This window comes from Leptinotarsa decemlineata, unplaced genomic scaffold (genome assembly GCF_025532065.1).
Source record: "Leptinotarsa decemlineata unplaced genomic scaffold, Ldec_3_MD MMD2_tig00027589_RagTag, whole genome shotgun sequence".
Taxonomy (NCBI): Eukaryota; Metazoa; Arthropoda; class Insecta; order Coleoptera; family Chrysomelidae; genus Leptinotarsa; species Leptinotarsa decemlineata.
The window spans coordinates 271,472-294,415 of NW_027412722.1; the positions used below are offsets into that span (position 1 = coordinate 271,472).

The following is a 22,944-nucleotide window of genomic DNA, read 5'->3' on the forward strand; positions in this document are numbered from 1 at the left end:
CTATTCAGTATATGAAGAGAGAGCTGTTGATTTAAAAAAGTATTTTTGGACTAATAATTTTTTTGTTCGGGCATTCTTCGAAGTATTTCTGTATTTCCTCCCAATCACACAAAAGCTTTGAACCATCTCCAAGTTGGATGTCGGCCAAATTTGAAGTTTCTTTCTCTGTAAGGTTCAAAAGTGTGTACAGTTGCCATGCATAAATAAAATGTTACAGATTTACACCAAGGTCATTTTATGGTTTGGATTATTGAAAATTTTTATAAAATCTAGCGATAGGTTCTCTCAATGAGAATTGAATAACAGCACTTTCCAAAGTAATCTATAAAATCGTTGAAAAAAATATTCCAAGAGGCAACTACAACTCACGATTTGATCGTGAGTTGTAGTTTGTTGAAGTTGAAGTTTGTTCACAAACTTCATTTGAAAAATATATCACGATTTGATCTTCACAAACTTCATTTGAAAAATATATCACGGCATGTTTCGTTCAAATAGTGATTTGAAAACTACAAGTTGCTTCTTACGCTAATATTTATATACCACAGGTAACTATTCTGAAGTAGGTGTTCCTCAGGGTTCGGTCCTAGGACCTACCTTATTTATACTATATATCAACGATATTGTGAAGATATGTGATAGCTCAATTATTGTTTACGCTGATGATACATCAGTTATTGTATCAGATAGGGCTGAATATTGTAGTGTTACAGGAATGTAAAAAAATTTCCTTTGATATGGGTCAGTGGTTTAGAGCCAACTCGCTTCATCTAAATACAAATAAAACAAAATGTATACGCTTTCACAATAGACAAAAAGAAGCTAGTGTAGTTGATTTTGGAGACCTACAGTCAGTTGATAAGACCGTCCGATTTCTTGGATTATATATGTATAGACGAACATATTTCCTGGGGAGAACACTGTAAAATCTTAATCAATAAATTGAATTCTGTTTCCTATCAATTACGTAATTTGAGATCAGTTCTGTCTAATGATCAGTTGCTAATGCTCTACTATGCCCAAGTAGACTCCAGACTTCGATATGCCATCTCCCTCAGAGGAAGGTCTTCGAGAGCTAATAATGTATTTGTTGCACAAAAGTAATGTTTAGTCTATCCTCTCGACAAAACATGTAAAATCATGACGCTACTATCACTCTTTATCTTTGAAGTTTGTGTGTATATATTTAGTAACTATAACAGTTTTTCAACCAGATCTAGCCTTCATAAACATGACACAAGAATAAAAAATCAGTTGAAAATACCCTTTTCTAGGGTCCAATTATCTAAAAACTCTCCAAACTCACTAGGTCCGTTATTATTTAATAAATTTCCAGACTATGTAAGAGAGAGTCGAACCTTAACATGTTTTAAAAAAAGACTTAAACATTTTTTAATTGAAAGATGCTATTATAAGGTCGATCAGGCACTATAATAAGTATTTGTGAATCCTTTATGATTTTTCTGTTATTTGTGTATTTGGGTGAATATATGTATATATGTGTTACACAATTAATCTATACTGTAGATAAAACGAATATAATACCTGCAAATTTACTGTTTTGTTATATACAATTTAACTGAATGTTATCATGTTTTGTTAATTTTAGATAAACGACTACTCTATACAATACTTGTATTGTCCTTCTGGAGAATAAAGAATTATTATTATTATTATTATTATAACTACAATTGGGACTACCTCCATCAAATTACCTAAACGCTATCAATAGGAAAAACGTCCTGAATCGCTTTTGCGTAGACTAGTAAGATAATCAAAATTAAAATTATAGAGCTTTAACGTATTTTGGACAAACAACAGAAAAAGTGGCTTTTCATTTTTGAGAAAACGAGATATTAAAATTGCATATAAAACAAGTAATACGTTGGGAAAGTTAGTTAAAATAATTAGGACAAAACATCCAAATTCGAGAAGTCAAGAGTATATAGATTAAAGTGTGGAACGTGTCCTAAGGTATATATTGGTCAAACTGGCAGAACATTTAGGAATCGAATCGAGGAACATCATATGGCCTGTGTTAATAAGAAAACAAATTCAACATCTATTAGAAAAAAATCATATCTTCAACGAAGAGTTCAAAATTTTACACATAGAAAATAAAGATTTGAAACTGAATTATTTGGAAGTAATGAAAATTAATCAAGTTAAAAATCCAAACATTTCAATGAATGATGACTGGATTTGAATAGATCACCATTATTGAACTTGCTTTCTTAAAAAACCGAGAAGGTATTATTTATTATTGTTGTAGATCATGCCCGAAAGAAAGTAACGCTGGCCGCCACTGGTAACCATAAACCAAACGTGAGAGCGTGGGAATGCCCAATGTTATCTGCTGCTCGAGAAGCAACAAAAAACATGCTACCGATGTCGATGGAACTTCGGCGAAAATTCTACGATGTTCCATTGCGATATTTAAACGCTGACTGAAAGCGTATTCGGACAGTCAAGTATACATTGAAGTGGAAGATACAGTGCGATACGCGAGGTGATCAAGTAAGGCAATAGACAGTCAAGTGGACGTTACAGTGCGGTACGCGAAGTGATTTAGTAAGGCGATAGACATTAAAATAGGTAAATTTTTAGTTGAAGTATTTGTTGTATTTGAAGTGAAATAAAGTTAAGTTTGATTATTCAGTGTAGTCAATTATTGGTGAATCCACGGGGAAAAACGTAACATTATTGATGTAGAAGTGAGGTACTTAATATATTTCAGGCAATCATAATTGAAGAGGTACGTCAGGTATATGAGAATTGTAGACGTAAGTTAGTGAAGATCAAATCGTGAGTTGTATTTTATGAAATTACTATGGATCTTCATCAAATAACGGCCGAATCAATCAGAATAATAAAGATCGATTTTCATTAGTTACGTAGGTAGTTTTCATTGGGTGTATAACTCTTCACCTGTCATTCTGTAATCTTTATGAGGAGTCAAATCCGTCTTTGAATGGAAAAGTACCCCTTGCGATAATCCGATAACTAGACTTTTTATACCGAATACGAAAAAAAAGAATTAAACTGAGTTGATGAAAAACAGAGCTATTCGAACAGGCGTTGTAGAAGCTGCCATTGCAACAATTGTAACTTGTTTATAACTTTTGCTGCTCTAGTATAGTTCACAAAATGATGAATAGAGAATTACAAAAGTTATGAACAACTTAAGATGTAAAAGAAATTTGCAAATATCTCAAAAACTATGAAGAATTAACAAGAAAAAAAGATTTTAAAGAGGAGGAAATTTTCAAAAAAAAGACCCACCTCAAGAAACTATCTCTATTATTTATCACTTTAATTTAACACCGAAAATAGGCCCCCGCGGGAGAAATTGGGGATGCGGATGCGGCATAAAAAGTAGTCACAAAAAAATCATTTTTTGTTACTATTGAATATCAATTTGAAAATTTATAAAAATTAGGGTGTATTCTAGATACTATCAAAAATTGATTCCTGTTAGAAAAAAACTTGAAGTGAATTATTGAAAAACTAGTTAAATAGGAAATTTTTCTTTAATAATTCCTTTGAGCTGAATCCATCAAATGAAAATATATAGGTACGTGGACTATTCAAAAAATAAGGTGAATATTCAAATTTCGCAGCCCATCAACAATCGATGAAAATCTTGGGGAAGTGAAGAAAATTGTTATGGAGAATCATCGAATCACTATTAGAGAAGCTGCTGAGGATGTCGGCATATCGGTTGGCTCGTGCAATGCAATTTTTTTGGATGTTTGGCTATGAAGCGTATGGCAGCGAAGTTCGTTTCAAAATTGCTGAAATTTGATTAAAAAAACCGTCGCATGAGCATCGCTCAGGAATTATTGAATGACGTTAACGACGATTCAAATTTGCTCAGAAGGGTCATAACTGGCGACGAATCATGGGGATTATCCGTTCGATTACCGTGTCGTATTATCTTAAAGTTATGCGCCACTTTCAAGAAGCAATACGAAAAAAACGCCTGCTCACTCGTCGTTGCTGGTTCATAGTAGACCGTAATCAGCCATCGTATTCACCAAATTTGACCCCATGCGATTCTCACAGTTTCTCTGGCAACTCTTACATTGAAGAATGTTAACTTTCACGGCCGAAGATAAGTGTGCCAAAGCTATTTGCCTGGTTTTTTTACTGTGATCTGCAGGTTTTTATGCCTGCAGATCACAGTAGTAGTCCAAACTACTAGACATTAATTAGAGAGTTTGTTGAGAGAGCACGACATATCTGTGAACCTGAGAGTCTACCTCAAAACGAATGGGTACAGCGAAAGAGATTTCGACCCAGAAAAGAACCCCAGCTAGGCTAGGCAAGGGTAAATCTTTCCTTCCCTATATTGAAAATGTTAATGACCGGATTGGGAATGATCCATATTGATATCTCAATACTACAAAATCTTGTAATCTATTTTAGTTTCCTGTCTGTGGTTTCTTAGTGTTTTTTTTTCATTCGTTCTGGAGGGGTAACACAAATGATACAAGTTGTAACTGACACTAAAACAAATATAACGCCAAATCGCTAGCTCACGAAAATAAAATAAAGCGAACCGAGAGGAAGAAAAAACTGCGTGAACCATTAGAATTTTTTCAATTCTGAAGACAGGGTAGATTTTAGACTCCAAAACGTTAAGATAAGTATCTGTATAAATATTTAGTTCTTTTTTTACGCTAAATTATTATATACGACAATCTAGGTACTGATAAATAGAACATTTTTCTTTGTGAAAAGTACCTTGAATTCACAGAGTAACTCATCGAGGTGAACTAAAAAGTTTGCCCTTCCTGCAACTATATAAAGTTCTCATTCATAATTTTTAGAAAGGTGAAAATACTAAATGAAAAGAGTGATAAAATCTTGAGGAAATCCTAGGAAGTCAGAAAATGGTAACATTTCCGTTGCCCACTTACTGATTAGTTAACTCAGGTTGAAAGTTTCTAGTAGTCACAAACTGTGAAGAGTCATTCTACTAGTCCTCGGTTAGTTAACCTAGTATCAACAAGATCCAGGAATGCTGAGTGATGAGTCAATTTCAATATTTCGATGTGAAAGTCGGTGATGCAGCTTACTAATCATTCGACGATAGCAAAAACTTTCGGAAGAGTTGTTTCTGAAATGGCAATAAAAACCACTATAGCTAATGCATTATAACGCTCATATGAAAATTCGTAGATTTATATTGGATGACAGATTTGATATTACTCCAATGGCCACCTTTGCAATTTTCAACAACTTCTGATCTATTGAAAAACTGTTATTTATTAACTATTGATCATTAAAACAAACAAATATCAGAATGGGCAGTTAATCACAGCTGGATACTAATATCATTAATAACATCATCATATGCACCAGAGAACTAGTGGAATGTTCCGTGTCAACAATGCTCAACCACAAAGAATTTTGACAGGAATATCTTCTTCTTCAGATTCGGTAAGACATTTCATTTGTCAGGCTTTGTTTTTATTTGTTCAAAGATTTGTTAAAGATGGCGATAATAAACAATAATTGTTGATGTTGTTGCTTATAGGCTGTTGATATTGATGTATTCATTTTAAATTAATGGACCGAACAAGAAAAAAGTAATGGTTGTTTATATATCCATAGTCGTTTCAACTTTGCCCAGGTATGTTGATGTTAAAAATAACAGGATCTTTATATTATCATTTCAAAAAATTAGAGTATCATTTTACAGTTGCATTTCTTATGTAATTATGTACAATATCATTGTCTGATTCGAATATATGTCATGTATTGTTATTGAATATCCATTACTTAATGAAGATATTAGAAATTGAAAGCTTGAAGTTTTCATTTTCTTCAAATATTTATTTCACTTCCAGATAGTGTTAAATGAACAACTGCCAAAATGGCTGATAGTCAAAGCCAGACAGTTGAATATCAATGGGCATATTCGATAATGGACTCAAGCAGAGTTTCTACATTCCTTATATCTATGCTTCTCATTGTTTATGGATCATTTCGCAGTCTCAATATGGAACAAGAGGCTAGAGAACGAGCAAACGGAACAACGAATTGTCTGTTGAACCCTCCCCAGACAGTTTCCACAGAAAATAATGTACAGACTTTAGACACAGTGCAGGCTCTATGTTTACCTTTAGGAGCAAGTGTCTCCTTGCTGGTTATGTTTTTCTTTTTTGATTCTATGCAGATGTTATTTGCAATATGCACAGCTGGTGAGTACACATAAGAAACCCTAAGCATTACAAGTCCACCTCATTTGTGAACAAGTTGAGTATTTCAAAAAGTCGAACATATTGTAATAAAAAAATTATTGAAATGTGTATTGATTGATAGCCTAGACGAGAAAGTACATATCTTTTAGAGAGTCTATAGTTTTCATGAAATGCCTTTTCAACAACATTATTTAAATTAACCCTTGAAATAAGTGGAAACTGAATTCCATTCAAAATTCTAAGAGGATGAAACTCGAAGCCAACAGACAATTATAACTAACATAATAACTAATGTTGAAAAACATTAAAGCTATTAAAAACAATCTTTCCATAACCAGTATTTTCATTTTGGAAACTGTCTGATTCATAACAGTCTTCAAGCATTAATTTGACTTCAGTTATATATGAAAGTAGAAAAATATATAACCACCTACCAGAATATTTGAAAGTATTGAAAAATCTTAAGCAGTGCTACTGTGTTATCATTTTATTAATTTTAAGTGATCTTTACATTTTGTATTTGTCATAATGATCTAACCCAACCTTACTGATTTGTAATGTACTGAACTAATTTTTCTCTTTCTCCAACCTTCATTTTATTAAAAATTATATTACAAAATTATTTTGATACGAAAATTTTATAACTTATATATTTTGAATTATATACTTACATACATACTTACATTAAATTTTTATATATATGACACTATGGATTGTATCACAAGTTATTGCACTCATCGCTTTGTCAATAAGGACTAATTCTTGGACAGTACAGTACAGTTTTGATTGATTGACAACTTGAATCATTAAAAAATCAATAATAGAACTCATCCTTACTTGATGAATATCCATTATAACGTATTCAATTGTTTAATTTGGACAAACCGGAATAACTTTTTCCAAAAGAATAAAAGAGCATAGAAGTAATTTATTAAATGAGAAAACAAATTCAATATTTGCAAACCATCTTTTGACAGAGGGACACGAGTTCAATCACGTTTTTTAAAATTCGGGATTTTTGCTCGATGATCAAATAGATTTGAATTGTTCCCCTTTATTGAATTTAGTTCACAAGAACGAAATTGGTAAATAGTATAAACCTTGAAAATAGGTAAAATGATGACTTAGGTGAAAATTCTCCATCAATTAATATATACTACGACACAGTAGAATATTTATCGAGATGTGGAGCTACAAAAACACTCGACATTAAAACGGACAAAACTTTTGAACCAACCTAATATCCCATAAATGTTCATTTGATAATTTTTTTTCAGTTATTGCAACTGTAGCTCTTGCCTTTCTCTTGTTGCCAATGTGTCAATATATTATGGGACCTTGTTCGGATGGCAATAAAATCTCGTTTGGAATGTGTGGTCGATTCACTGCCGCAGAATTATTTTCTTTTTCCCTCTCTGTGTTCATAGTTTGTATATGGGTATTGACGGGTAAGATAAAAACATATACTAGATATAACATAAAATAAAAATTTAATATTTATTTTTCATTTACTTCAATAGTTAAGAAATAATTGAGTCATATCTCCATCCATTTGGGAATCTATTCGAAGGAAATGGAGTTGCATGTTTTCACATCAAATTTTAAAACATAAATACTTGCTCTGATAATATTTTTTACTATGGAAAAGGAAACATCATTGTCCGTGTGTTGTCTATTTAATTATATCATATTGAACATTATTGTAACTAGGAACCCATTTATTTTAATGCAGAACCGTTTCAGGTCACTGGCTGCTAATGGATGCAATGGGAATGGGTTTGTGTGTAGCGTTTATTGCTTTCGTCAGGTTGCCTAGTTTGAAAGTATCTACTTTGCTGTTAACTGGTTTACTCATTTATGATGTTTTCTGGGTATTTTTCTCATCATATATTTTCAGCGCCAATGTTATGGTAAAGGTAGGTATTCATTGTTTTTTATTGCCAAATAACATGTTTCTCTTGAGTTTTCTTTGAAAAATGAATAGATTTTTATTGATTTTCATATATTTCCTCGCTTCTTTTATAAAATAATTCTCATTAATTGTATTAGTAAAAAGGTTTATCCATTGCTAAAGGGCAAATATGCAATGACAGAATAAAACATTCCAGAACATGATAATTTCCTAAGTTTTCCATCGAGGGTAAGCAAGAAAGTACTGTAGAACCCCGTTTATCCGTGATGCGTTTAACCGAGCTCCAGATTAACCGATGTTATGTACTGGGTGCCTCAAGCTTGGGATTCTGTGCACGCTTCCACTATTCAAAAATCTTGGTCAAAAGTTATTGACTCTGAGGACTCTTATGACAGTGAAGAAGGTATTCCATTGAATGATTTGGCTTCTAAATTGAAAAGCCGTTAAGGTCCCGGTTCTGTCAATGAGACAGATAAAATCAAGGAAGAAGAAAAAAGTTTCTTTGAAGTAATGCGAGCATTAGAGGGTTGCGAGAATGTGACAAGACAAGGTGTCGTTGAATGGATTACAGCAGATAACATAGAAGAAGAACTACGTATCGGAGAAATAACGGATGCCTTGCAGGAAACCGGAGAAGTCGATGACAATATGGTAGATGAAGAGCCTGCCACTAAGATGTCCCATCAAGAAGGTTTTGCTGCTTTAATTTATATTGAGCAGCAACCAGAGGCGACACCTGCTGGTCAACTCCTTCTTAATAGATGGGGGAACATTGCAGCGAGAAAAAGAGGATGCAATATGAAACAGAAGTGAATAGATAATTATTTTACTGTTTTGTAATGAACTTATCTACATTCCACATATCTAGGAACATAAATAATAAATAAATCCGGATTATTCGAGTTATCATTTATCCGAGATGGGATCCCCCCATTACCTCGGATAACCGGGGTTTTCTGTATTATAGTATGTAAAACCAAAATTATGATGTTGAGTCAAAGTTGATTGACCTGCTCATTTGATAGGATCATGGTACATGGTCTCAAAAAATAGGAAACTTAATTCACAAAATCGAGAGTTGAAAAAAACGATAGATTATTGAATTGAAAGGGGTGTTTTTTCTACTTCTACTTCTCCATCTTTATACAAAAATATATGGGAATCTTCCAAAGATAGGCAGAAAGCAATCAGCTTCAAAATTAACTCTTTACAAAGATGTGTAGATCATGCAAAAAAGTAACTTTCAGACAAAAACTGGAAAAGAAAACCCTCCCAAAACAACTACTTTCAAGTTGAAACATATACGATACTGTGTTGAAATCCTGTGAATGATATTCTTTACACATATACTTTAAACATTCCATAACGAATGTTTAAAGTACTGACTGAATAGAAAAATGTTTTTTGCATAATTCAATGCTCATATAAAAGTACTTTCAAAACTATTTTTTTTATGTAATTCATTGTTTATATGAAAGTAGTTGTTTTGAGAGGGTTTTTTCCAGTTCGTGTCTGGAAGTTACTTCTTTACATGATCTACACATCTTTGGATAGACTATACATAATAATAATAATAATAAGCACGAAAATTTTTTATTTGAATCCTGAAAAAAACAAATGGAATTACTATTATTTATTGACTTAAAAAAACTCGGATATGTTTTTCTACAATTGAAGTCAGTTTTTCTTTATAGGCCAGTAAAAAATTCAGTAGTTTTTCAAACAAAACAGTAACATATACAAGGTCTGTTCAAAAAATAAGGTGAGTTTTCATTTTTCTCAAAAAATATTTATTCATCAATTATTTTTATTCTCTTGAAAGAAACCCTCTCGAAACAGTTCTAATATGCACTTTTTGTATGTACTTAAGCTCTCTCAGCGATTGTGTTTTAATTTCCTCAATCGTCGCAAAACGCCGTCCTTTCATGGGTCTGTTCAATCTTGAGAACAGGAAAAAGTCGCAGGGGGCAAATCTGGTGAATACGGTGGCTGAAGCATGATTACGGAGTTGTTTTTAGCTAAAAAGTTACAAACAAGTAATGACGAGTGAGCGGGTGCATTATCGTGATGTGAAAGTCATTATTTGTTTTTCCACAATACCGGGCTTTTCTTCATACGAGGCTTGCCTTTTACGTTTCGGGATTTGGCAATCCTAGTGTTGCAATCTGGCAACTGACAGCTCTATCGTAAAGTTGGACATTTTTGAGTTTATACGATTTGACATACGCGCGCTATTTGTGTTGTTTACAGTGATTTTAAAGATTCATCTCGGCCCATAAATGAAATTAAATCGTGAACATTTTCGTGCGATTATTTTTTACAACTTTCGACGTGGATTAACTCAGCAGCGGTGCATGGATGAACTTAATTCAGTTTTTGGCGTTGAAGCTCCATCAAGGACCAGTGTTTATCGATGGTATGGTGAATTCAATCGTGGTCCATTGAATGCTGAGCGCGAACTGATATTGCAAGATCATCATGTGACCTATCGAGAGATTGAGACAGCCTTAGGCAGTAGTGGGACCAGCATACATTCAATATAACATAAACGTTTGACAATCAAAAAAATTTGTTCGCCGTTGAATCCCACACAATTTGTCAGTTGCTCAAAAAAAGGCTTGTGTCGATTGGTCGAAGGAAATGCTTAAAAAATAGATCGCGGTGCTTCGAAACAAGTCTGACATCGTGACAGGTGATGAATCGTGGATTTACGCGTATGAGCCCGAAAGTAAACAGCAGTCGACTGTATGGGTGTTTCAAGATGAGCCAAATCCAACAAAAGTTGTTCGCGCACGAAGCACTTCCAAGCAAATGGTCGCCTGTTTTTTCGGAAAAACTAGACATGCCGGAACCGTACCACTAGAACAACGTAGAACAGTCTGAGTGGTACACAACCATTTGTTTGCCAATTGTCTTCCAAGAAATCAGGAAAACCAACCGCCGAAGACGGATCAATATTCACCACGACAATGCGAGCTCACACACATCGGCTCAAACAACTGCATTTTTGAGCACCCAAAACATCGATTTGATGAATCATCTGCCGTATAGTCGTGACTTGGCACCAAATGACTTCTTTTTATTCCCGCACGTAAAAAACAAACTGAGAGGTCAACGTTTTTCGACACCTGAAGAAGCGATTGCTGCATTTAGAATGCATGTTTTGGAGATGCCTCAATCACAGTGCAAAATTGCTTCGACAATTGGTTCAAACGCATGCAAAAGTGTATAGATCTTCATGGGGAATATTTTAAAAACAAAGTGATTTTCGATTATTAATATTTGTTTTTGTTCTCTAATCCCGAAATATAAAAGGCAACACTCGTATTGCTTCTTGCAAACTGCGCATAACTTCAAGAAATATGCCGTATTGACGTTACGACCATGTCGCAAGAACCCCTGATGCACCACGCCACAGTAATCAAAGAAAACAGTAAGCAAAACTTTGACATTTGATCGAATTTGACGTGCTTTAGCTGGTCTTTGCTCTCCTGGGCTCTTTCATTGGGACAATTGAACTTTGGTTTTGATGTCATAAACATATACCATGATTCGTCATCTTTTATGGCCCTTTTAAGCAAATCTGGATCGCCGTTTTCGTCATTCAATAATTCGTGAGCATGCTCATACGACGGGTTTTTTTTTGGTCAATATTCAGCAATTTTGGAAAGAACTTCGCTGTCACATACTTCATGCCCAAATTTTTCGAAAAAATTGCATGGCGTGACCCAACTGATATGCCGACATCCGCTTGTAAACATTTTCTGATTAGAGTACAATCACCATATGCCACTGTCAACATTTCAAGTGTTTTTGAGCAATTAATTCCAATTTTCACAGAACATTTGATGCAAAATATTTTATCTATTTTTTCCGATAGCGGAAAATCGCCGACACTTCTAACTTTTAAGCCTGTCACCAACAAACTAAACATTCTAAACAGCTGAAACTGTGAACATATGGTCGAGGCGAGTGTACCAACATAAAAAAATCACTAATCGAATGTACGTAGCCGGCGAAATTTGAACATTCACCTTATTTTTTTCACATACCTTGTATAGTCTGCTGCACATAATTCGGATATCTGCATTGAAAATAATATTTAGCACGACTCACTATGTTGAACTTTGTTTATAGGTGGCTACCAGACCAGCTGAGAACCCTGTGGGAGTAGTTGCAAGGAAATTGCACATAGGAGGTGTTGCCAAGGAAGCACCAAAACTTAGTCTGCCTGGAAAACTAGTATTTCCCAGTCTTCATAACTCTGGTCATTTCAGTATGTTAGGTAAATATAACCTATGTTTCGACTCATTGATATAACATAACTGCTTTTTTTTTGCTTATAGTTATGAGTTATCTTTCCTTCAACAGAATTGTGTCAAATCATTGAAAAATGTCATCATTTCACGTATAACTGGGATTACAATCAGTCAGACTTCATTCCAGATTTTTCATTTTTTTATTTCAAGCTGTGTGATTGCTTTGGATTCTAAAACATTACTCCAACCAAAACAGATAATAGGTTATCCCAAGCGGGGATTTCGAGATTGACTATAGCGCGGCAGATTAATATACAGGGGGATACCTTGTACCCGGTTAAGTACCTCCACTAAATATGAGCTCCATATATAAAGCCGCCCGTGGAAGATGAAGGATCAGATTAGTAAAAATAAAAATAATCATCAGAAATTCTCGAGCGCGTCAGATTAAGGTAGGGTGAGTTAATTACATGCTAAAAAGTGTAATCTGATAATTTTAGAGTGACGTAAAGAAAGGGGAGGGCAGCAAATTTGTAAGAAAATAAAGTCATTTCGACATTCTCGAGCGTAGCTAATTTTTTTTTATTTTGAAGGAAATAATTCAAGGATAACGAAAATATATAATCTGACAATTTCCGCAAGCCAAAATAACAAACATTCGTCGATAAAGTTTTATGCGAGCAGCTGTGTGATACCTAATTTTTTTGAGCATTTTTTAAAAATTATTCTCTTATAAATACAAGTATTCTACTTAAAAACATACACTTAATTATTTGCATGCTATTACCTGAGCTTCTCAATTAATTAAGTTCAATGATTTAAAAAAAAAATTAAAAAAATATGTTTTTGTCAGATTAGGCGAATCCCTCTAGATAATCGTCAGATTATGAGACAGCACGTCTAGAACATAAAGATGAACGATATATATCTTAATCTGACGTGCTTGAGTATTTCAAAATGTTGCACTTAACACCCCCTTAGAAAATCTGACGCGCTCGATTAATTTTTTTTCTTTTCACTTTCAACCCTTACGTACAACCACCCGCATCACGCAAACGATCAGATTAACATACGAACATTATTAAAAATACCTAGTACATTAATATCTGACGCGCTGACGTACATCAATATCTGACGCGCTCGAGTATGTCCATGCAACAGTATTTTTTTACATATTTAAAAATCTATAACCGCTTCCCCCACCAATGAAATGTTATATATTCTGTTTTGAAATCTGTTCTGTTTTTCCGTTAATCAGCTGCCGCTCCCATACGAACGACAACTCTCAGAAGTTGAGAAACTTGTGTGAGCTGAGGACTAACGAGGTCTTACCTTTTAACGTGTGATTCCTAACACGTTATCATTTTTTCTTCTTATCATCTAAGCTTTGCAACCTAATATGTCTCTATGACGCTCGAGTAAATCCCCATTTTCCACCGTGGGCTCCCCTATTAAAAACAAAGTAATTCAAATTCAGAAGACTATATATATCTCAAAAATGCATTTTCTGTTGTAAAGTACTGGTGCGACTCTAACGTACTTTTATTAAACTTTAAGAAAACCCACCCCCTTACCATTGAATGCGATCTTCAACAGCTCAGTCTGAATGATACCATTCTAGAGATAAAATTGGCCTCTAAATTGTAAGATAATAAATAATTTTAAATTCGAGGAGAATGTCAAACTGAATAAAGAACTCGCATCTAGATGTTTTTTTATTAAGTCAGTTTTTTCAAGAGAGTTAGGTACAAAATTTGCAAGATCTGCTGCAAACTGTTTCTATTTTACAAAAACGAGTAGTCCAGTATATGTGCAGAGCGAAGATTTATGATACCTGCAAGAGAATCGCTTTTCATTAAATATTGAAGTCTGATACATAAAAATATTATGACTGGACTGATCCGTTACTTGATGAAAATTAATAACACTATTCATGATAATAATTACACAATTTTCACAAATGACTGCTTCCCAATTATGGGGACCCAACAATTCGGATTTACATCAAAAAAAAAAGTCAGCTGAACTGGGTCTGATTACCTACGTTGATTTTTTTTGTCTGATGCTCTTTCTAAGGGTTTGCAAGTTGACTCTCTGTACACTGATTTCTCCAAAGCTTTGACAAAGTTAATCATGAACTATTGATCCATAAACTCTGTTTATATGGTGTTGATGGGCAAATATTGCAGTGGCTGAAGAGGTATCTTACGGAAAGAACGCAAATTGTTAGTTAATCGTTACTATTCTCATACCATCGCAGTTACATCGGATGTTCACATTTGGAACCACTGTTATTTAACCTTTTTATCAACGATCGAATCATTCCATGAAAGCGAAGCTTTGCTATTTGCCGACGAATTGAAATGTTTCGAAATAATTAAAAGGGAAGCTGATACATTGTGTCTACAAAACGATATAGATTGCCTATCTAACTGGAGTTCTCAAAATGGTATGTAGTTGAATGCATCCAAGTGCTAAATTCTTTATTCTCATCGAACACATCTCCCAAAATGCGTGTAAACTATGACTATACTGCATTGGAATGCATTTTGAACATACCTCCTCTTGGGGCTCGCAGAAAACATACAGATTAAATACTTCTATTCAAAATTATCAACGGACTAGGTATCAGCCCAGAGCTTCTCTCCAAAATATCTTTACATGTCCCCAGTCTTTCAACTAGACAGGTGCAAACGTTTTACGTTTATTTTCGCAGATTCAATTATTCATATAATAGCTTTATTCCCAGAACTCTTCAATTGGCTAACTCTTTAAATAACCTTCAAATCTTTAATGTATCCGTTTGCCGCTTTAAAAACCATATTCTTCACCTACCTACCATACCTTCGCTCTCGGCTTGTGTTGTTGTATTGTGTCTAGTGTTACTTGCCTATAAGAATTATATTAGTTCATATTGTTGTACATTTTAATTTTTCTTAAATAATCTACTTGTTATTTTACTTTGAAATTGTATTATTCTTATAATTTACTTTGAATCCACTGTATTGCATCAAGTACTACATAGCACTGTACTACTTATATCTGAATTCGGCTTGGCCGTGTATATACATAAATAAATAGATAAGTAGCTTCCTTTTAGAATGAATGAGGATATACTTCAATGTCCAGCTTACTATTAGCCCTGGAAGTAGTTGTTTTTCGGCGGGCATTTGCCAGAGCCTGTGGTGTAGATACTTTAGGAAAGATGATTGTTTCAAATTATTTATTTTCTTAAATAATCTTTTTGTTTGGCTATTTTCCCCTTTCAATAGTTTTTCTTCAATTATCGTTACTATGTCCTTCTCTATACTTCTCCAGTATTATTTTTATATTTCATTTATAATTATGGAAGCTAGCGGTGTCAAAATTATTTATCAATGGATTATTCCTTTTTTAAAAGTACATATTACATTTTGGTTGATCATGAAATGTCGATGTTAATTTAAAAAAATTTTAAAAGAGATTTCATGCAATGAAATTGCTCCGAGAGAGGTATGAGGCTCCTCTCTTTTGCTTTTTTCTATTAACCAACTGGCGCTCCCTTATGAATAACAACCCCCTCAGAAGTGAAAACTTGAGCGAGTATTAACGAGGTCCAATCTTCTAACGCATGATTCATAGCACGGTATTTTACTGTCAGGAAGGTAGTAGGTAAAATTTTGAGGGGTTGGCAATTGAATCATATTTAATTGAATGGACGCAAAATATGAGTTTTGTATCCTACAAGATGTATTGCTAATATGTTTTCTATTTTATCATTTTTAGGGTTAGGTGATATTGTAATGCCTGGATTGTTGCTTTGTTTTGTTCTACGTTATGATGCCTATAGGAAATCTCAAGGTATGTCCGGATCCCGTCTCACCTATTTTCACTGCTCTCTCTTCGGATACTTTCTGGGACTCTTGACAGCCACTGTGACATCAGAATTGTTCAAAGCCGCCCAACCTGCTCTCTTATATTTAGTTCCATTCACCTTATTGCCCTTGCTCACAATGGCATACCTCAAAGTAAGTATCAGCTTCAAAACCAAGCTAAACAATATTTTACTTTATTTGAATGACATATTTAAGCGACTCATATATTCCAAAAAAACGAAAAATTTTTCTTTATTCATAAAAATATGATAGAACTGATAGAACAAGCTTTTAATAGATCCCTGTTGTTATAAAACCTATCTGGTACGGAATGTTTTGGAATATAATAGGGTTATTTGGTGTCCTTTATGCTTGTCATAAAGAGGTACTTGAAAAAGTGCAAAATTGCTTTAATAAATATCTGATTTGGAAACTTGGCCTACCCTACCTTGGATTTAACTCGCAAATGAGGCTGTCTGTATTAGATTTATTATCACTTGAGAACAGACGTAAATTTGCGATGGTTCTATTCCTTCATTAAATAATAAACTTCCACTGCAATGGGCTTGTTTCATGCTATGGAAAATCACAGCTCTACAAAAAATTTTTTTTTTGTTGCCCTGGATATTTTTGCAAATTTTTATGTTTTCGAGTGCCTAAATCACGAATATATTTATGAAAGTACTGAATGTGCTCTATTTTTATGATTTTTACGTATCTTGTATTTTTAATAATAATCGGCTTGTTAGTAAAAAAAAATGTATTTTCTCAGTCATGATTAGGCTTCTGCGCAACTTCTTTGCGCGTACAAACATCACGTGATCCCCACTTCTCGAGCTCCTTGCTCTGCAAAACAGCTGAGAACTCAGTTATTTGATAATATTGAAGTACTAACACGGAAATCTGGATAAGTTGTTATATGTTAATATTTTGTTTCAATTGTTGAGTGTCCAATCTAATATATTTATCTTGTCTTTTTAAACATGAGTTTGTCACGAAGGAAGTGCAAATATAGTAGTGATTTATTCTGTTATATTTGTGGTATTTATATATCAAAAAAAACAAAAAAGAAATATCACAGACTTTGTTAAGGAAACTTATGCTGAATATTTCGGTTTTAAAATGGACAAATTAGATAAGTCATGGGTTCCTAATAAAGTTTGTAAGTCTTGCGTTGAGTCTTTGCGGTTGTGGAAAAAAGGAGAACGTTCTGGATTAGACTTTGGTATTCCTATGATCTGAATGCAGCCTAAGAATCATTTCGATGATTGTTACTTTTGCGTAATAGATACTAAAGGTTTTAATCGAAATCAAACGTGGAGATATCCAGACTTACGGTCTACAAAATGTCCTGTTTTACACAGTGAAAATCTCCCTCGGCCTATTTATGTTTCAAAAGTGATTCGCATGCCCTCAGAAACAATGATGTTGCCAAATTCACAGAAATCGAATCAGTCTACCAGTGGAAGTGAATGGGAGGGTGAACCATCTACGCCAAAGTTGTTTTCTCAAAATGAACTCAGTGATTTAATACGTGATCTAAATTTATCAAAACAAGGATCAAAACTGTTAGCTTCAAGAGTGAAAGAAAAAAATTTATTGGCAGTGACAGTTACAATTACAACGTACAAAACGCGATAAAGTGAGCTATTACAATTTTCTGATGAAAATGAAGGATTGGTATACTGTAATAATATTGCGAAGCTGTTTCTGGACATGGGTTTGAAAGAATTCAAACCTACTGAGTGGCGTCTTTTCATTGATAGCTGTAAAAAAAGTTTGAAATGCGTCTTACTGCATAATGGAAATAAATTTGCATCAATTCCAATTGTCCATTCTACAAAACTCAAAGAAGAATATGAAAATGTCAGATTAGTTTTAGAAAAAATCAATTACTCGGAGCATCAATGGTCGATCTGTGTGGATTTAAAAATGGTTAATTTTTTACTTGGTCAACAAAGTAGATTCACGAAATACCCTTGCTTCATTTTGTATGTGGGACAGTAGAGCAAAGCAACGTCATTGGGAACAAGATGTTTGGCCTGAAAGAAATTCTTTAACTGTCAGTAAAGCTATCGTAATCAGAGAGCCGTTGGTGAGCAGAGACAAAATTATACTTCCACCATTGCATATTAAGTTAGAATTTCAAGAACGAAGTTTTAATGGTGAACGAGAACGGGAATGTTTCCTGCTTATTTATCAAACTCAAACAACTGTTCATGCAGCTGCAGTTTCGTAAGAAGGTATCATCTTTCCTCCAACCGATTTCCTGGAGTCTTTGAAGTCCACTAAATACTCGTTAGGACAACAAGAGGATTGTTCCGAATTCTTGGGGATCTTGTTGAATACTCTTCGTGAGCAAAACAATAGCAAAATCAATACTCCCAGCCGCTCTGGACTGAATGATTCCGTACAACCCATCTCGTCTTGTGTTTGTAAATCTTTTGCTGGAAAAATCCTCACTTGTTTACTTTGTGGTAGATGTTCAAGAAGTACTGAAAACTTATGTGAATTTCTGGAACTTCATCTAGCTTTTCCTAATACGACTAATTACCAGTCCGTGCAAAGCTTATTGTTAAATCATCTGAAAATGGAATTTTTAACAGGTGATGATCGACTGTATTGTCAAACATGCGCCAAATTAACTGACTGTTATAAGGAAACAAGTAAAGCTGAGGCACCAGTCAATCTAATAATAACACTGATGATTTTCAAACAAGACTCAACCTCTAACGGAAGCAAGAAACTCTTTGGAAGGTTTGAAATAGATGAACATTTCAACCTAGCAGACCACTGTTATAATATTCATGCACTCATTGTTCACTGTGGTTCTGGCGTTGAATGTGGTCATTATTACGCCTTGGTCAAAGAAGAAACGGACTGGTTTAAGTTTGACGATAGTCGTGTCACGAAGTGTTCTGGCGATGCATTGAATTTATTGAAGCCTCTGGAGACACCCTACATTTTGTTTTATGAGAGAGAGGACATTGTTGGATCAAGATCTTCAGATGATGTGGTGCTGCAGGTTTTTCCGGGTTTTCCTGCAGCTGAAAAAGCAAATGCTCCACTGGAATCAATGAAGTCGCCCCGGAGCGCCAATTAATTTTTATTGTTGTATTTATTTTATTTTTATCGTCTTAAAATTGTGTATGTTGTAAATCAATCTTGAGTTAGGAATGATAAAGCAATTCGTAATAGCTTTGGGCAAGGAAAGAGATTGTTTTAAATATATTTGTAGAAAATTTCCAAAACTTGATGGTCCTCAAATACGGCAATTGATGAAAGACACTGATTTTATTAAAGTTATGACTGTTCCGGAAAGTAAAGCTTGGGAAAGTTTTGTGTTGGTAGTCGAAAATTTTCTAGATAACCATAAAGCACAAAATTATGAAGAAATTGTACAAAATATGCAGATTCTAGGAGCTAATATGAGTATCAAGTTACACTGGTTAACGGAAAAACAGATTTTAAACACTATCTTCGCAACCATGATGGCCGCTTAGGAACAATCCGTTTTTTCATCGAGTTTAGTTTGTGTGTTCTAAAAGTGTTTTGGAGATATATTTGAATATTAATATGGTCATTCTTGTGCTGATTTTGATTATGCGGAAAGGAACAGGAAAACAGAAATCTCATTGGTTTATAGGCAAGTTATTTCATATAATGAGTGTAGGTTCCCAAAGAATAAAATGATGCAAAAAAAAATGAGTGAAAGTATTGAAAAGAAAGAACTACAATCCATCTACTCTTCCAAGACTTTATAGAAATCATTTGAAAGAAGAACGAAAATATTGAATTCAATGACACAGTTTTTTATTTCAACTTCAAGTATTCTTCACAGAAAGTTTTATCTGGAGTCAATACTGTTGCTGAAAGTATGAAACAAAATGAATTAATATTATTGCAGAAAAATCAAAAACTTTTCATTTTACTTCATTAAATTTTATCATATGATGAATGATATTACCTCAGAAGCTTTTTTTGGATCAATTCGAGTACAATCAATTCTGTCTATACCCATTCAACCTTCCTCTAAAGTTTTGAAAGATTCAACAGATTACCCAAGCGAGCCTATAACACTTGAATATAGTAGCAATATTAGAAAGGGGTATTTATGTAGGAATCGTTTTTTTTTTTTATAATAAATTGCAGTTGTACAGATTGAGGATTGTATAATAAATTGAATATTTGAAATGATTCTTTAATCCAGTTTGCTATATTTTTTAATTTTCATAACTGTATATTATGAAATAATGCATAAAATCATAGTTTAGGTAAATATTTTGTAATCTTTCGACTTTGTGTACTGATTTTAGATATAGAACTTATTTCCAAACATGATTTTTCGTGTACATTTTATTTATTCATTTATTCACGGGTAACTCCCATTTAATATAAGTTACACAAATATCAGATTGTTAACACAAATCTCATCTAATTTAATTATAAGTAATAACAATTTAAACAGTTATAGTAGAGAATCGAAATGAAGCGAGAATAAAAGTAAATGACAGATACAAGCAATTTAAGAATAAGTATATCTTAACTTATTTCTAAGAATATCCTCGGAAATATGAAAGAGATCGAATTTTGTATTATTCCCGTTTATGACTATTCTTGATAAAGGAGAATGCATTCCATAGTTACACCTATGGTAATCTATTGCAAAGGTTAGATTATTTCGTGTTTTTCTAGAGGGAACATGAACACGAAATAATCTAACCTTTGCAATAGATTACCATAGGTGGATGCTCCATTTGGAGGATTTTTCATTAATTGAAACGTTAACGGGTTCATATACACTTCCATAATCAAATTGATATTGATAGACTTTGCAAATTTTACGATTTGGTAATATTGATTATTTCTATTGTTCCTATTGGTCAATCGAACAAGAAGCGGGTCTAAACAATTACAATTGTTTATCGCGAGGATCTTACTTGTTGGGTTCATAACTGAACTCTAATGCTTGAATGGTTTCTACAATTGAAACTTTCTTGATGTACCATTTGGGATTTTATAACAATTCTGTAGTGTACTTGACCGAAAAAAAAAATTTAAAAAAAATCTGAATAACTCGCTCATAAATTTCTAATGATTTTTTTCACCTGAGAACTGGATAGTTGTTAAGGCGGAGAAGGGCCACAAATTTTCTTTAAAAAAATTCACTAAATGTAGAGTTATAATTTCGGAAATTAATAAGAAATTAAGGATTCAAGAAAATTTCGTGTTCATAGTTTGAAATCGAAATTTCATAATCATCTTGTTAAATTCCGACATCAATCTCGGGATTTTATCAAATTCTGTTTTTCTGGGTTTGAACTGGAATTTAGTGATTTTTTTTCAAAATAATTTGTGGCCCGTCTATGCCTTTATGGGTATCATTTATTAGAATTTTTTTTTTTTTTGTTTCAGGGTGATTTACGAAGAATGTGGTCTGAACCGTTCAAATCGTTAGCTGTTACAAAGCATCTACAAGATGTGTGATAGAGATTCTCGACTGTTATCTACTGTTAATTAAATTTTTAATTAGGATATAAAAAGTGTTATATTAGTCAGCAAACGACAAACTGTGAACAATGTGGATTTTTATTTATTATGAAATAATATAAAACATCTGTTGTCAATTCAAAATCATAACTTTAAGGTTTAAACTAGGTTTGAGTTAACAAAGTACAAGTATGAAATCTGTTTTTTACTCATTATACATTTTGCTTCATTTATTATGGGTTACTAATTGATTTAACCTTTGTTCCTCTCGAGTACTTACAAGAATGTTCTATCAGTTTGGATTTCATTTATTTATTTTTCAAACGGGTAAACCAAAAGCTGATTCCTTATACCAAGAGCCAACCTCTAATACAATGAAAATTTGTTTTATGAGGGTCTAAAAGAATATAACAAACCTCCAGAACCTTCAAAAGATTTTAGTAGTGTTTCTCAATTCAAAAGAGTAAACTCATCAATTTCATAAAATCTCAAGTAAATGTTTCTACATCTTTTTTACTTAACCTTATTGCGATAATATTGTTATTTTTTAGTTTGTGTTATAGCTTTTCTTATATTATATTCTAATCTGATGTAATAACTCATCAGGATGTTTCTATTTGAAATGAAAAAAAAAAAACTAAATTCCTGCCGAAAAACAACTATTTTCCCAGCTAATACCGCGCTGTACATTGAATGATATCCGACAGAGATTAATTTTAGATTGAACCCTTTACAAATATGTACATTTCAATGATTATATGAAAGTATGAGGTCTGTTTAAAAAATGAGGTGAATGTTAAAACTTTGCGGGCTATGCAAATTCGATTAGTGACTGTTTTAATTTTTTTATGTTGGTACACGTGTCTCGAGTATATGTTCAAAGTTTCAGCTTTTAAGTATGTTCAGTTTGTTGGCTAGAGGCATGAAAGACAAAGAATTTGCATCAAATTTTGTATTAAAATTGAATGAAGTGCTCAAAAACACCTGTAATGTTGACAGTGGCATACGGTGATTGTACTCTGAATCAAAAAATGTTTACAAGTGGTATAAGCTTTTCACAGATGGTCGAGATGTGGATGACGACGCTCATTTAGAGAAGTTGCCGAGGATTTCGACATATCGATTGGCTCATGCCATGCAATTTTTTCGGAAATTTTGGATATGAAGCGTGTGGCAGCGAAGTTCTTTCCAAATCTGCTATTGAATTACTTTAACGGCGA

At 33.4% G+C, this 22,944-nt stretch overlaps 1 protein-coding gene across 1 annotated transcript; it reads left to right on the forward strand.

Annotated features, from left to right (window-relative positions):
• Positions 1–5,443: 5,443 nt before the first annotated feature.
• LOC111501922 (signal peptide peptidase-like protein) lies at positions 5,444–21,957 on the forward strand. Its single transcript, XM_023155854.2, has 7 exons — positions 5,444–5,638; positions 5,856–6,209; positions 7,487–7,657; positions 7,953–8,125; positions 12,259–12,406; positions 16,146–16,387; positions 21,650–21,957. Exons 2-7 carry the CDS (start codon positions 5,882–5,884, stop codon positions 21,719–21,721), a joined length of 1,134 nt encoding a protein of 377 aa, XP_023011622.1. The 5' UTR covers positions 5,444–5,638; positions 5,856–5,881; the 3' UTR covers positions 21,722–21,957.
• Positions 21,958–22,944: the final 987 nt, after the last annotated feature.